The sequence below is a fragment of the Leucopleurus acutus genome (assembly GCF_964270905.1).
Source record: "Leucopleurus acutus genome assembly, chromosome: 4".
NCBI classification, from domain to species: Eukaryota; Metazoa; Chordata; class Mammalia; order Artiodactyla; family Delphinidae; genus Leucopleurus; species Leucopleurus acutus.
In genome coordinates, this window is record NC_139146.1 from 4,374,537 (window position 1) to 4,390,396 (window position 15,860).

The 15,860-nt window shown below is 54.6% G+C and overlaps 1 protein-coding gene across 4 annotated transcripts in view; it reads right to left on the reverse strand.

The window, feature by feature from the left end:
- TBC1D14 (TBC1 domain family member 14) overlaps window positions 1–15,445 on the reverse strand; it is a 102,740-nt gene extending 87,295 nt beyond the window's left edge. For 2 of the 4 annotated variants that reach the window (XR_014326170.1, XM_082838210.1), the window contains exons 1-2: window positions 15,425–15,445; window positions 4,451–5,189 (exon numbers count right to left, since the gene is read on the reverse strand). Coding sequence is in view for 3 of the 4 variants with exons in the window: in XM_082838210.1 (XP_082694336.1) it covers window positions 4,451–5,172 (722 nt within the window). In the remaining variant the exon portion in view is untranslated. Of the gene's footprint in view, window positions 1–4,450; window positions 5,190–14,919; window positions 15,031–15,424 lie in introns of those variants that run through there. The other 2 variants (XM_082838211.1, XM_082838212.1) reach the window with 1 other exon arrangement.
- Window positions 15,446–15,860: the final 415 nt, after the last annotated feature.

The window sequence follows — 15,860 nt, forward strand, 5'->3', positions numbered from 1 at the left end:
ATAAAGGGCTGCACAAAAGAAGGTGTAAGTGGTCAAAGCTAATTACTACCTTCCAGCCCAGGCTTCACAGAAATCCCAGCCCTATCTCCTGTGGAAAACAAGCGTGTTACTGAATTCCTCTCATATTTGCTGTCCAGCTTTTTAGATAAAGGCTCTTACACTACACCGGGCTCAGAGGAGCCCTGAACACAGTCCCTCTCTTCTATATAAGATGAGGATCCTGGGCTTCCCTGGTGGCGCAGTGGTTGGGAGTCCACCTGCCGATGCAGGGCACACGGGTTCCTGCCCCGGTCCAGGAAGATCCCACATGCCGCGGAGGGGCTGGGCCCGTGAGCCATGGCCGCTGAGCCTGCGCGTCCGGAGCCTGTGCTCCACAATGGGAGAGGTCACAGCAGTGAGAGGCCCGTGTACCACAAAAAAAAAAAAAAAAAAGATGAGGATCCTGCTTAAAGTATATTACATCAGTGGAAGATAGCCAATATTTTATATTAACTTCTTTTTATTTTTTAGTATTTATTTATTTGGCTGCACCGGGTCTTAGTCGCAGCACATGGGATCTTCATTGAGGCACACGGGACCTTTAGCTGTGGCACGCTGATCTTTGGTCGCGGCGTGTGGGATCTAGTTCCCTGACTAGGGATCGAACCCAGGCCCCCTGCATTGGGAGTACAGAGTCTTAGCCACTGGACCACCAGGGAAGTCCCTATAATAACTTTAAATGGAGTAAATCTATTAAAATATTGAATCACTGAAACTAATATAATATTATAAATCAACTAGACTTTAACAAAAAATATACATATGTATACAACATTAGTAAATCTCCTTCAAAGAAGCAATTAAATACCAACATTTACAACCTGCTAGCTCAGCAGTCCTTGACAGTTGGGCGATTTTGCCCATCTCCCCACCCCAGCCCCCCAGGGACATTCGGCACTGTCTGAGGATATTTTCGGTTGTCACAATTGGAAAGATGCTACTGGCATCTAGTGGGTAGAGGCCAGGGATGCTGCTAAACAGCCGTCAATGCACAGGACAGGTCCCACCACAAAGATTCACCCCTCCCCAAATGTCAACAGAGCCAAAGTGGAGAAATCCTGATCTTTTTCAATCCTGGATTGATCAAAGTAAAGCACAATATGGGGATAAGAACCAGAGAAAGCTTTAGAAAACATATTTTTTAGAAATGATAATATTTATGTTAGAATCACTGATAGCTACTACTCATGGAGGGCCAGGAAGTGTGCTAGGTGCTTCACCTATTTGATCTCTAACCTTGCACAGTAGTTTTATGTCCCATTTAAGGCTCAGGGAGGTGAAGTAACTTGCCCATGGTCACACAGCTATTAAGTAGGACAGCTAACACGGAACCCAGCCAGCCCAACTCCTGAACCAGTGCTTCTGACCGCGGTACCCCCAACACGCACGCGCGCACACACACACAGCCCCATGTCAAGACTCGTGCCCCCCACCCCTGCAGTGTGTGTCCATCTCCCCCACTGGAGGGAGCTCCTTACGGGCAGGGACTATCTCTAAGCTCAGGGTGGAGTCTCCACAGGAGGTGCTTACCGCAGTCTATGTGAAGGAGGGGCCAAAGGCACAAACTGGAGCTGGGCCTGGGCTTCCTCGGGGCAGTGGCCGGGCTCAGCCAGCCCTCCTGGCGCTCCTCTGCTCCTGACTCGTCCAGGCCATCCTCATCAAGCAGTCAGGTTCACCAACAGGTCTGCTCCCGCAGGCTCCAAGTTCCCTGACCACCTCCACTGCTTCCTCTGAGCCCCATTCTCCTAGACCGGCCTTCCACAATGCCACCCACACTGCTTTCTACAACCCAGAAGTGGACTCGGTGAGGACAAGGACAACAGACGGGCACGAGGGTCAAGGGAGTCGCTGGGTTGAGGGGACAGAGTGGAGACACAGGATGACTCAGAAGCCTGGGCTGGGAACCACGAAGGACCAGCTCCAGCCGCAGCCCTGCCCCCAACAAGAACTCACACGGTCCACCGTCCTCGAAGTACCTGCTGTGTGCCAGGCCCTGCCTATAAACTCACCTGTAAAATGTTTAGTGGGTTCCAGACATTTTTGCACAGAACCCCCCGTTTTCCTCTCAAAGGAATTATGGACTGAAACTCTTCTCTAACACTTAAGACTCCAGGACAAAAAATTCACTACACTTGGCCCACGATATCACAGATCTTGATTCACTTGTCATTAATATGCCACCTGCTTCCCAAAGGTACTTAATAATGGCTCACAATAATAATGTCACAGTCATCAAAACGAGGGGAAGGAGATGAGAACTAAGAAATAAAACAAAGAGGAGACATTTGATTTCTGTGGCACAAAGCCCAGAAAGATTTTCAAGAAACAATCTGCAGTAATTGATAGTGTTTCCTTTCAAAGGAAATGAGGCTCCAACATAGACAGTAAGACAAAGGCAAGCAGACAAAGCAAGATGCAGTCACCACCATCACAACAAGCAACTGACGCTGCAACGTTCACTCTGTCTGGGTCCGTACTAAGGTCCACACGTGTGAGCCCACTTCGTCTCCCTCACCACCGCAGGAGTAGGCCTCATCATACCCATTTTGTTGATGATGAAGCTGAGACAGAAAGCAAATGACGATGGGAACAATGCAGGTAAGACTACAAACACAGTATCAATAAATCAACAACACAACAGGCATCGTGTGCTAGGCTATTTACTAACGCTACTTTAGAGATGAGAAAGCTCAGAGAGGTGAAGTAACTTGTTCAAGGTCACACAGCTAGAATGTGGGTGCAGATCTGTTGAATTCCAAAGCTAAGTTCTTTCCTCTATGCTGTTTCCCAGCCACCCCCATTTTCGAGCAAGGTTTCCCAAATTTGCCAAGAACCTCAGATGATTCTAAAAACCTGTCTCCAGAGCCCTTCCCCTGAGATTCTGATCCTGGAGTTCTGGGATGGAGCCTGAAGAGCCGTATTTAACAGGCACCCAGGCGGTATTCATCAACAGGCAAAGTTGAAGACACTGATCTGAGCAAAGGGAACAGTTCAGCCACACAGATCTGATCTGCAGCAGCACTGTTTTAGGGCTATGGCCTCAGTGAGGATCGTGGGTCTCCCCCAGGGTTCTTGGGTTTCTCCCACTGAAGGCAACCGTGAAGTCACTGAGTTCTGGGGCCAGGAATTCTCCTGGGAGTAGCACAATACCTGTCTGCGGGTGCATCAGAGAGAAGAGGTGCCCCATAAAACCACCGCCGCCATCGGAGAGCTTCTCACTCGGGACTGGTCTCGGCTCATCCAAGACGGCCCCACCGTCAGACGATGCGTGAGCCGAGGCAGCCGTAAGTGGACGTGCGCGCCCACAGCCGCAGAAGCCCCGGCTGACTCAAGCCAGCACGTCCACCACCTCGAAGGGACACCCGTACCGCCAAGTGTCCAACACGGGCTCCGCTACGGGCACAGACAGGGGCAGCCAGGTGGACCACGGCGGCGTTCCTACCTGCCAGGCCCTGGGCCCAGGCCCTCCAGAGAGCTGCTGGGGACCAGAAGGCCCTTCTGCACACAGTCTCCAGGGCCCTCGGCCCTTCCCTGCGGCACTCCACAGTTTGGGAGTTCACGTTTGCCTATGTGACTGACTGATATGTCCACTTCCACCACCCCCAGCCCGCAAGCCCACCCAAGGTCACTACCGAATTGCTCCCATATTGCCTGTCAAGGGCAGAGCCCAGGACGCAAACACAAAACACTTGAACGGAAACACGAGGGCACAAAAAAGAGGCTGTAGGAAGGGCTGCACGGGGCTTAAGGTGAGACACAGGGATGCCAGCATCCCGGTTCGGCGCCTGGGGACAGGGCACCACGGGGAGTGGGGTGGATGGCCTGGTCCTAACACAGGTGGGAACGTGTGTGGCTGCAGTGCAGTGACAGCACACAACTCAGAAGCAGGCCCAGGGCCAGAACACGAACAAAAGAGCACAGCCAGGCAGGAGCACAGGGCGCGCGTCCAGGGGCACCCAGAAATACCAGCCCTGGGTTGTGCCAGCGGAGGCTGGAGTTACTAAGTCCGATATCACCCTCGCCAGCACCCTCTGCTTGGCCCAAGAAACTCAAGTTATCAGCATAAAGGGCCCTTCGGAGGATAAAGCTGACAAAGGCTGCTGCTTTGGTAACAGTGGCCACTTACAGGTCAGCCTCAGCCACAGCAGGTCAGAGGCCAGGAAGTGACAAGAGACTGTGCGAGTGACAGGGACACAGAAGTGACAGCCAGCAGTGAGGAATCGAACAGCAGAATCACCAGTCCTCCGCACAAGTCCACAGGACTCTGGGCTACTGGAAACGGCATAATTATCTGTATGACAGTGTCTGCTCTGTGGGCAGGAAACACAGGACACACTGCAGACAAGAACAACAATGCAACTGGTCTGAACTGAATAACCTGGCTCTTCTAGAGAGATAAAGACGGCATTACCTTGTAAAGAAGTTACTAAATGGTCCCAATATTTTCAATTTCCTCCCCTCCTCAGTTTCATCAACACAGTCCTGCTGGCGTAGGTCACGGGTTTCCTTGATGGAGCTCAAGGTGACATCAGTAAACTGTGGGTCATCGTCATTCTCCAGGGTCACGATGGCACTGGAGCTGCTCGTGACCACGAGGTCCAAGATGTCCTCATTGCTGACGGACAGCGTGGTTGACAGCTCTGTGCTGAGACTGGACACGCTGCAGACTGAGACATTGTCGCTGCGGTTCAGGGTTTTGGAGGTGGGGCTGTAGAGCTTCACTGAGTCATAGCCTGTCCTGGGAAACGTGGAGGACTTCCGCACACTCTGTTCCCGCTCGGCACTGGTGGCAGCTGGTGGCGCGTAGGAAGGCAGTGGGCACGCGCTCTGGCAGGCTCGCTCAGGGATGATCTCCGACTCGGACTGTTTCCTCTTCACGTGGACCACGCTGCAGGGGACAGGTTCCGGGTTGCCGATCTCTAGGGTAGGGATGCCTGAGTCCACCGATTGAAGGCTGTGCCGATCTTCTAAAGCACCAAGTTTCAGCTTGGGCCCGTACTCAGGCAACGAGAGGGATCTGGGTGCCTTGAGATTCAGGGGTTGCAGGTTCTGAACGTGGTTTCCTGGTCGACCGTCCAGAATGCCCACCAAGGCTACGCCATTTGTAGTGGTGGAAAGGTTTCCATCAGTCATCTTGGTCCACGGAAAAACTAGAAAAAACACCAAAACGGAAATCAGGACAGTGAATATAAAAGCCAAAGATGCAATTCCTCTGACGCACGTTCAAATGTTCTGACACACCTTTTAAAAGAGGAATCCTTGAAACAAGCCCTACATACAAAAGTTTTAATTCAGGGCCAGAAGCTAGAGTTTTAACGTATATTATCATGATACAAAACAACAGGAAGATAATTCAAACAAAGGATACACCTAGGGTAAAAATACATAAAATAACCATCTTTATCATCCCCATCACTGCCCCCAGTCACATCTGTGATCCTCAGGACAGCACTGGGAGTGTGAGGGCTGTGCAGGGAAGAGAGAAGGGGTTTTGTTTTCCATGTTTTTTTAAATGATAAACAGGATACCTCTGTCAAAAGTATATGAATTCATAACCCATACATAAGTCAAGGTTCAACTTGTTCGGAGACAGCACAGAAATCGAGACGCCTTCCTCATGACAGAAAAGAAGATGAACTGTGTACGCCATGTGCAGTGAGATGACCCCAAACACATTCAAGTTCGCCATGGGTCCCCACAATGTTTTAGTCACCTTACTCAGGTCTACAAGGCGGGGCATATTATCCCCTTTACTATGGAAGAAACTGAGGCTCAGGTCAAGAAACGGGTCCATGGGACTTCCCTGGTGGCGCAGTGGTTAAGAATCTGCCTGCCAATGCAAGGGACACAGGTTCGAGCCCTGGTCCGGGAAGATCCCACATGCCGCGGAGCAACTAAGCCCATGCGCCACAACTACTGAGCCTGCGCCCTAGAGCCCGTGCTCCACAACAAGAGAAGCCACCGCAATGAGAAGCCCATGCACCACAACAAAGAGTAGCCCCCGCTCGCCGCAACTAGAGAATGCCCGCGCGCAGCAACAAAGACCCAAGGCAACCAAAAAGAAAAAAAAAAGAAATGGGTCCAGGATCACATTGTTATTTAGCCGCAGAGCTGGGATCTATAGGACTGACTCCAAAATAAGCCATAGTAGTGGATGAATGGTGTAGTTTGGGGTTATAAAAACCCAGGTCAGAAGGCTGGCTCAGTGAAGACGGATGATCAATAAAGGAAAAAATAAAGGCCATGAACCTGCAGTAAACACACAGGCCCTGCCTATGGTTCTCCGGCCTAAGACTGGGGTAGGAGGCGCATCAGCCTGGACAGCACAGTCCCCTGTGCTCTGAGAACCCTGGGGTTTGTTACATTACCTTCTCCTGTCCTTTTAAAACATCAAAAACTAAAGAAACCTGGTGGTGCCTTTAAATTTGATCCATCGAACAGAAACCTCATAAAGAAGGGAACTTTGGGCTCAGTCCTTCCTGGGTTCTAATCCCAACTCCACTAGATTGCCTTGGGAGAATTAAATAAAGTGCCGTGAGAAAGGCATTCAGCAGGCGCCCCCCACCGCAGGCACTGTTAGCAGCTGCTATCATACAACAGCAAACAGCTGAAGGTCTGAAGCCTGGCAGTAACACTGATAACCACCCCCTTTCGGGTGTTATTTTAGCTTCTGCAATGAGCTTCCCGCTCCCCTTCAGGAAGCCTGGTCTGCCTCTCACTGTCAACACGGCCAAAGCAAATTCATTAAAAGCAGAAAACGGGGGAGGGGTAATCTCCCCCCCTCCCAGACATGGAAGGAACCAGTCACACAGTACAGCACTGGAGCAAAAACAGAAATAAGAAGGAATGAATTCAATTGCGGAATTCAGAAATAGACTGAACTGGGCTTCCCTGGTGGCGCAGTGGTTGAGAGTCCACCTGCCAATGCAGGGGACACGGGTTCGTGCCCTGGTCCGGGAAGATCCCACATGCCGCGGAGCGGCTGGGCCCGTGGGCCATGGCCGCTGAGGCTGCGCGTCCGGAGCCTGTGCTCCGCAACGGGGGAGGCCACAGCAGTGAGAGGCCCGCGTACCGCAAAAAAAAAAAAAAAGAAAGAAAGAAATAGACTGAACTATGAATAAAAACTTGAAATATGACCCAGTGAGTAAGGAAGGATTATTTAATCATGGTGTCGTACTAATTGGTTATCAATTTTTCTTGGAAGGTAGAACTACACCAAAACAAAACTACAAGCAAAATTACAGCTTAATACAAAAATGAGATCATAAAGGTATTGCACAAAATAAAGTGCTTCCCTAACCTACAGAGCAAAAACTCAGTTCATCCTCGGAAAGGATCTGGGCATTCACCTCACCACATGGGAACCTGTCTTAACTGTTTTGCAGTTCACACTGCCCTGAATTTCCTGGGCTGTGGCCCCTACCCTGAGTCCCCAGCCAGGAGTTCCTCCCAGGCAAGGCCACAGCAAACTGTCTCTGGAACCCTGCGCTGGGAAAACTCCCGAACCAAACTATGATGTGAAACAACAGGATTCACGACGGGAAGACACAGGAGGATAAAGCTGTATACCAATTTGAAAGCTCTACTTTTTTTTTTTTTAATTAAGAGGAAAATCCAGTAAGAAACATTTTTAGCACGTAGTTAAGAGCTAATCTTTGGCAACGCCAAAGGTAATGAGAATTATCCAAATACCATCAACACACCAACAGGTCAAACTGGCAAAAAGCCATAAACACAAGAGGAAAAACTCACAGTAAGCAGAGCCGAGACCCTCCGACAGCCCCAGCTGAAATTCTGGCCCTGCCACTTGCTAGCTGGGGAGATGCTCAACCTTTCTGAGCCTCAACTTCCCTCCTCCCCAGGAGTAAAAGGGGGCGATACCATACACCTCACAGGCTGGCTAAGGATAAAGGAAATGAGGTGTGGTGAAGCACCGGCACACCTGTACCTGACACACGGTAGGTGCCCGATAAACGTGAATTTCCTCCACTCCAGCCACATAAAGAGCCTAAGTACCTGAAAAAAAACCCATGAATTTAAACTGAAATTTTGACACTAGAATAGGCAGCAACATGGAACAAGTGTGTGATGTGAACCCAAGGACCCCTTCTCCTCTGAGTCGCCAAGATGGAAGCACAGGGAGGAAAGAAACAAGGTCGGACAGAGTCCCAAGCCGCTTGGTGGTGGCCTCGTCCTCCGTCTTCTCTCCTCTGCCTTGGGGCCACAGAGAGAAGCCCGAGGGCCTCTTCTAGGGAGAAGCTGAGGGACCTTTGGAGCCCCCGATGGTTCCAAGCCCAGCTTAAGTTCCTTAAACTTGAGGAACAGACTCAGAGAACAGCCTTCAGAGAAATAAACCTAAAAGGGAAAAAGTACTTCCCCTTGCACCATATTCTAAGACCAAACTCCGCAAGGGCCAAGGCCAACTGTCCTCAAGCCCTTTCACCTGGTGCTACCAGTGCCATGAAACCAGAAGCCACACGCCAGAGCACCTGCCTTCCGACGGGGCCCTGCAAGGGGAGGCTGCACAAAGGGGGTGCTTCCAAGAGAAGCTGCAGGGTGGACTCTGGAAGCCAGCCAGGAGACCAGCTGCGGATGGCCTGCCTCCAAATCACACGTTCTCTAAAGACAGAGTAAGCCTAAATTCCCCAAGCCGGCCCAGGGCCCTCTGGATCCGTCCCTGCCAGCCACACCAGCCTCATGCCGTCACCCTCACCTCTCTCAGCACCCAGCCGTCCTGCGCCACTGCCGCAGGTACTCTCCCCAGCTCTGCCATCAGCGCCCCTGGGGATCTGGGAGCGTGTGCCACAAGGAGACACAGCACCTCCTCTGAGAAGCCTTTCTCAACTCCCCCAGGAGGCTGCAGGCCCTCCTTCCTCCTGAGCTCCTTGCAGCCACACCCCACCTACGGCAGTTTCCGTATCTCTCTCCCCTGGCTCCTGACTAAGCTTCAGGCGGGCACATGCTAACAGTTTCTGGATACCACTGCCTGGTCAAATGCCTAGCATGGTTAAGGATTAAAAAATCTATTTGCGGGACTCCCCTCTGCGCTTCCACTGCAGGGGGCATAAGTTCGATTCCTGGTGGGGGAACTAAGATCCCACATGCCACGCAGTGCAACCAAAAAAAAAAAAATTCTATTTGCTGAATTAATTATTACTAACAACTACATTCTAGTTGTGGGCAGGTTTCAGGGGCAATCCATCCAAGAAACATTTGTTGAGAGCTGGGTTGTGTTTCAAGAACAAGGTGAGCAGGGGAGGTCACAGAAGAGGAAGAAAATCCATCGCGCTCCCAGCCATGCGTGCAGACGGCAGACCCAGCAAGTGAGCGGTGACCGCCCTGTGCGCCGTATCCGCTGCTAGACTAGACGGCGACGAACACTGTCAACACTTGACGGCTCAGGAAAGTAAAACGAAATTTCCCTCTGCAGTTGTTTCCCAAAGTCTCACACGACCCCCTGTGCAGTGGCCACCACAGCATGCGACCTGGGCTCTCAGAGTCACCCAGGCACAGCCCGGCACCAGATCCAAGTCTGATGATGAGCAGCCGTCACCGTCCGGAGGAGAGAAACACACAAGACATAACGCACAGAAAAGACGAAGACTTTTTATTCCAGCAGCAAGGCCACCTGAATTTTACTTACCTGCCACAAAACTGAGTTCTGCAGGAAGCAAAGAGGAAAAGTGCCCAAGAGACTGAAACAACCTTCACTCCCAGGGGCCCGTCTTTAGTTTAATACGAGTCAGAGAGTGGAGAGCAGCTCTGCCAGTGACTCTGAATAAGGCTTTGGAAAACAAGTCCATCTTGAAGCAACAATTTAATTTTCTCCTCCTTAAAAAGTAATGGGACTAAGTCTTGACCAAGTCTTCATAAATGAAAGAAACAGTTTATGAAACCAAAACTAAATGATTTAGTTAGGGTCCCAGGGGAAGAAAACTCCACTCACTGGTGGCTTCAGGGAGGGACAGCTCTGCCCGTCCATGCAGACATCCTCTGCACTCCTCTCCTCTCCCGTGGCTCCTTCCTGCCCACGGGGCGCGTGCTATACACAGCCTCCCTCGTCCCAGCTCTCCCCTCTGGACGCCGCGGAGGGGAGCGGCCCCCTCGCGCCCCCATCAGCACGGGGACAACGCCACTCTCCCTGATCCTCCACGGAGGGTGCGCTCATCTTCGCTGCCAAGCCTCCTGTCAACCCAGGCCTGCCGCTGCTTAAGAGTCAGGCGCACACGGCCCCTTTCTATCAGCCATGGCCTGAGGGCCCATCTGTCACAGATCCAAAGTTTCCAGAGAGCAGGAACTCGGTCTGCAAGTCCTGACAACACCAGAGCACCACCATAAAACTACAATTTCATGAGGCCCAGGCACCGTTCTAAGCTCTTAACATGCCATTCTGTGCCAGAGCACTCAGCAGCCCTCTGCGCCAGGTACTACCCCCACTGCACAGAGGAGGAAACCGAAGCACACAGCTTGCCCAGGTCTCCACTTTCACGTGGCAGCAGCTGGGGCCTGAGCCCAAGTCTGTGACCCCAAAGCCCCTTGGTAAGCTTTGCTACTTACAGCCCTCATGCAGACATCAAGCACCTCCTCAAATCCTTATCCCTCCCGTGAAAGAAGAGGATCTCACAGGTGGGAACGACGCTGGGCTGAGCCAGAGGCAGCAACCTGCCCAAGGTCTTGCAGGGAGGGTCCCACCTGAGTCTTCTCTCTCCAACACCTGCGTCACCCTCCGGAAGGCCTCTCAGGGGTCCTTCACGTTTCCTGGTGAGGATGCTGGTGGGACCGCCAGACTCGCCACAGGAGTGGCTCTCTCAGGCCTTCACCTCAAGCCTAGACCAAACAAAAAGGAGAACCCACTGACCTATGAGACATCTCCCATGAGAATCAGACATTTGTGTAGGGGGCCCACAAGCACCAACCACTGTGAGTCTCTTTCTCTTTTTAATTCAAGCAGTGGAAAGAAAGGCATAGGACGTTCTGGATCTCAGGCGCCTCGGCATTAGCAATTAACACAAGCAGCTGCCTCTGCTCACCGGTGCACGCTGCACGTTGGGCACTGTGTTCGGTGTCCACGCCCACCATCTATGATCTGTGTAACCTCCCCAGCAACCCCCAGAGCTGAGGACACTGTCATCACCACCTCACAGACAAGACCGAGGCGCAGATGGAACGCAGACTGAAGTGGTCCTGCTGGGGCTGACCTGGAGCCTACACTAAGGTGCTTACTCTTTCCACTGCTGCACAAGCGGCCTCAAATAATGGACTAATGTGCATTACATAGAAAGGGAAAGTCGGGACTTCCCTGGCGGTCCAGTGGTTAAGACTCCATGCTTCCACTGCCAGGGGAGGGGGTGGGGTTGATCCCTGGTCAGGGAACTAAGACCCCGCATGCTACGCGGCACAGCCAAAAAAAACCACAGAATAGGAAAGTCAACTAGAAAAGTAGTTTGTTTTTTTAAAAGAGTTATTCTTTAGGATAAAAACAATCCTAAAAAAGAATTTCCTAGAAGCCCAATATATTCCTCTGGAGGGCGCACGGCAACTTTGAGGCACCTGGAACTCAACACGATGTAGTTCAGTGAGTTTCCGTCCATCAGCAAACCAGGCAGAAACTGGCGTTAAACTGCTGAGGGTCCCCAGAGGCTCCTTCCCAACCCTAAGGAACAGATATTTAACTTACACCGCCCAAAGGTGGTGATGTTTAAAAGGCACAGGTGGGACATTTTAAATTAAGGACTTTCAGTGCACAGGGGAGGTTTCCCCTCTACCCCCAAATGTTTCAGCTTCATATATTTACCAAAACTAATCATCATAAGTACCTGTAAAGTGACCGGAAGGCAACTCACAGGTTCGGAAGATAGTCCACTTAACAAAGCCAACACAATTTATAATCTTAATTATTAATAAGTCAAATAATTTACTGAAAATTTACCAAACACCAAACATACCAGGAGCTATCACATGCTCTAATCATCACAAGCCTGCCAAGTACACCCAAGAAACTATGAGATTCAGAGAAGCTGAGTGACACACCCAAGGTCACACAGCAAGAGAAACAGGATTCAAACCGGGTCTGACATCAAAGGCCAAACATGGCTTGCTGGAGTGCTTAAGAGTACATACCCTACACTTTGTGATCATCGATAAGTTAAATACAACAATATTTAGACTTCTCTGTATGTATGTTAGACTTCAATAGAAAAGTTTTAAAACTAAAATACACAAGGGGAAAAAATAATGCAGGTTCTGGAGGTAGACCACGTGAGTTCAAATCCTGGCTCCTCCGCCTAGCAGTTGTTCGACCTTGGACTAGTTTAACTTCTCTGTGCCTCAATTTCCACGTAGTAAGAGGGGGACAGTAATAGACCCTATTTCATTAGGCAGTTGACAAGATCGGGGAAGAAATCTACATAAAGCCTTTAGAATCGTGCCTTGGAAGATGCTAGCTGGCATCACTCTTCCCCGGGCACCCGACACGGCCAGCCAGCTCAGGCCCCCTATTTTAGCAACTCATTTGCATAAGCAAGCCCAGACACAGCCAGTCTGCACAGCCTCACTGTACGGCTTCGCCCTGTCACCAGCATCTCTCCTCGCACCTCCGCTGCGGCACTGACCGAGCGCTGGGCCTCAGCTTCCCCATCTGTCAAATGAGGTGACTAGCCCAGCCAAGCTACCCGAGGTCCTTGCAACTTGACAATCTAGAATTCTAAACCCAGACCCTAGAAACTTTATACCCTCCCTACAGCAAACACTGACAACACGTACCCATTTTCCTAAAATCCTCTCTTACATACTAGGTATAAAAGTCTGGTGTGATGACAAATCTTCTCCGAGGTCTCAGAGCTCCGCGAGCACCCGCGCCACGCTGGGCAGGCATCCTCTGTGCTGAGGGTGAGGACGTGACACAGAAGCTCTGACCAACAGGGAAGCCAGATTCTTAAGCATGCTGCTCTGATAAGCTGTGGCCCCTCTGCTGAGAGGCCCTCAGCAGAGCACAAGCAAGGGGAAGTGGAGGCAGGACGGGCAGGGACTCACCGCTGGGCGAGGGAAGTAGGGCAGTGGGAGGGAGAGGCGGAGAGGCGGAGGGGCGGAGGGGCGGAGGGGCGGAGGGGCGGAGGGGCGGAGGGGCGGAGGGGCGGAGGGGCGGAGGGGCGGAGGGGCGGAGGGGCGGAGAGAGGCGCCCGAGGGCAACTGCAGGGACCCGCGGAGGCCAGGTGAGGCAGCCCTGATTCGGAGCAGGAGAGGGTGGGCTGGGGGCAGGCTGTAAACAGTCTCGCGAGCACGGAGCAAGCCCACCGCGGCGCCACGCAGAGTGCTAAGCAGGGACCTGCCAGCACCTGCAGGGGCCGTGAAGGACACTGAGATGAGCGGAGCCTGGCCCCCCGACCTGCCTCAGTGTGAATGTCATCCCTGCCCCTCTCCAGCTGGGTGACCCTGAACCGGTTACCTGACCGCCCTCGATGCGGCCCAAAGGGTGCATCCACTCAATAACCCTGAGCCCCAAGAACATGCCAGCTTCTCACACGGGCTGTTAGTCGGGTGAAGCCCACAGTCTCAAGGGGTCAAACATACCACCACCAAGACAGTAGTAAGACAGCCTTGGCTGGGGGGTGGGAGGGCGGAGCAACCCAGGTGGGACAGGGGCTAAGCAGCTGGGAAGAAGCTCTATCCAAACCTGAGACACGGGTTGGTACTGGCCAGATAAACCGGGCAAGAGGAAGGGACTGCTGTAAGGTCTGGTCTGGTCCATGCACAGCTCCTAACAGTGCCCAGCAGCCACCCATCCTCTACAAAGGTAGCCAAGACAACGGCGAGGTGCCAAGAGCCTGCAGACACGGGCCCTAAGACACCGCCCTCCCCCGTAAACGAAGGGCGTGAGTCCGTGCCCAGGAGCCTCCTGCCCACAGAACTTCCCAAAGCCAAGCTTCCACTTCCACATCCAAGTTGGAGCAGATGGCGCCTGTCCAACTTTGAAACGCACGCAGCTGCCTGTGGCCCGCCGCGCAGGCGCGGGGTCTGGGGTCCGCCGGCCGGCGCTGCGGCCTCGTGAAGAGGAGCCTTCCCGGCGGCCGCCCCCCCCCCCCGCTCCTTCCTCGGGGCAGCTCTCTGTCCCCATACAGCTCCTGCCCCTCAGCCTCCCGCTGGGATGCATCCCGAGGCGCGGGTCCCCGAGGCTGAGGGGGCTGTAGTCCAGGTACGGGGGCCCCTGAAGCAAAAGGGAGTCCCCGGCCTGGGGAGTAGGCGGTCCCAAGAGAAGGGGGCGTCTGCGGCCCCAGAACAGGGATCTGAGAAGCAAGGGGGTCGGGAGCTGCCAGGTGGACCCAGAGGTGGAGGGGGTTCCGGGCGGTCGGAGGCTCCGAGGTGTGGGGAGAGGGGCTCCGGCGAGTCGGGGACTGCAAACTGCCGGGGGTCGCAGGGGTCGGAGGCCCTGAGGTGGAGGGGGTCCCGGCGGCTGGGGGGCTCCGAAGTGGCGGGATCCCGGTGTTCTGTGGCCCCGACGCCGTGGGGGCTCTTATGGGTCGGGGAGCGCCGAGCCGGCTCCTCTCCCGGCCCGGGAGCCCCGCGCGTCTGAGGGGGAAAACTTTTCGTCAAGTTCCGGGAAAGGAGCGGGTCGGGGCGCGCGTCTCACCGAGGAGCGGGCGAGCCGAGCGCCCCCGGGGCCCGCGATGCTCCCCGTGCCCCACGCGCTCCCCCAGCGCGGGAGAAAGCGGCGGCCGCGCGTCGAGGGGGCGCGCAGGCAGGACCCGAACCCGCGCGGCCAGCTCCGCCCCGCCTCAGGCCGCCTCCACGCTCCGGCCGAGGCTGCAGCAGGTGGCAGCGGCCCCGCGCGCCCCGGCGCCCTCCCTCCCTCGCGGCCCGGCCCTCGCCGGAGGCCCTCAGTACCGGAGTTAGCGCGGCTCCGACGCCATCCCCGGGGCCAGCGGGCCCGCAGCCCAGGCCCTGCGGGACCCGCAACTTGCGCGGCGAGGACACCCGGCGCTGCAGGCGGCGGGCCGGGCCGGCAGGTGCCCGAGAGCTGCCCGCAGCCAACAGCAGCGCGCGCCCTCGCCCCGCCCCGCGCGCCCTCGCCCCGCCCCGCGCGCCCTCGCCCCGCCCCGCGCGCCCTCGCCCCGCCCCGCGCGCCCTCGCCTCGCCCCGCCCCGCCCCCTGCCGGCGCAGGCTGCTCTTCCGCCCGGGCTGCCGCGCCCAGCCGGGCTGCCGCCGCTCCTCGAGCTCGACGCTCGTCCCGCTGCCCCTCCTCCGGCCCGCTCGCCCGCCCGCCACGGGCTTCGGAGCGGCGTTGCCGGACCTTTTCTCTCCCGAAGGGCAAGAGGAGCCTGTGGGGAGGCCTGAGGGGATTTTCATGCCCGCAGACCCCCCCGTGAACACCCATCAGGGGCTTCCTTACCTGGTCGGCTCCACCCGCGGCCATCTTGGAAGTGGGAAGCGCCCGGGAGGGGGAAGGGGCACGAGCGGGCAGCGACCAGGCGTGGGGAGCCGAGCAGCGGAGCGCATCGATGGGCGCCCCTGCCCCCGAGCAGGTGTGCGGGGGAGGAAGAGCCCGGACCCCACCTGGCCGCCTGCGAGAGACCAGGTGGGCAAGATCCGAGCTCGGGCCCGGGACGTACAGCCTCGGGAAGGTCGCTTTGAGGTCTTCCCTGCCGGGCCTTGGTCTCTTAATCTGTAAAACGGGCTTATCTGTTAGGTGTCTTTTATCGAGCGGTTACGCAATGCATAGCGCCGTGCCTCCCCAAACTTGTCTGCACTTAAGCATCTCCTGGGGATCTTTGAAAATTTCAAAGCCCAGGCCACGCCCCAGGCCAACTGAATCAGTCTCTGGAGGT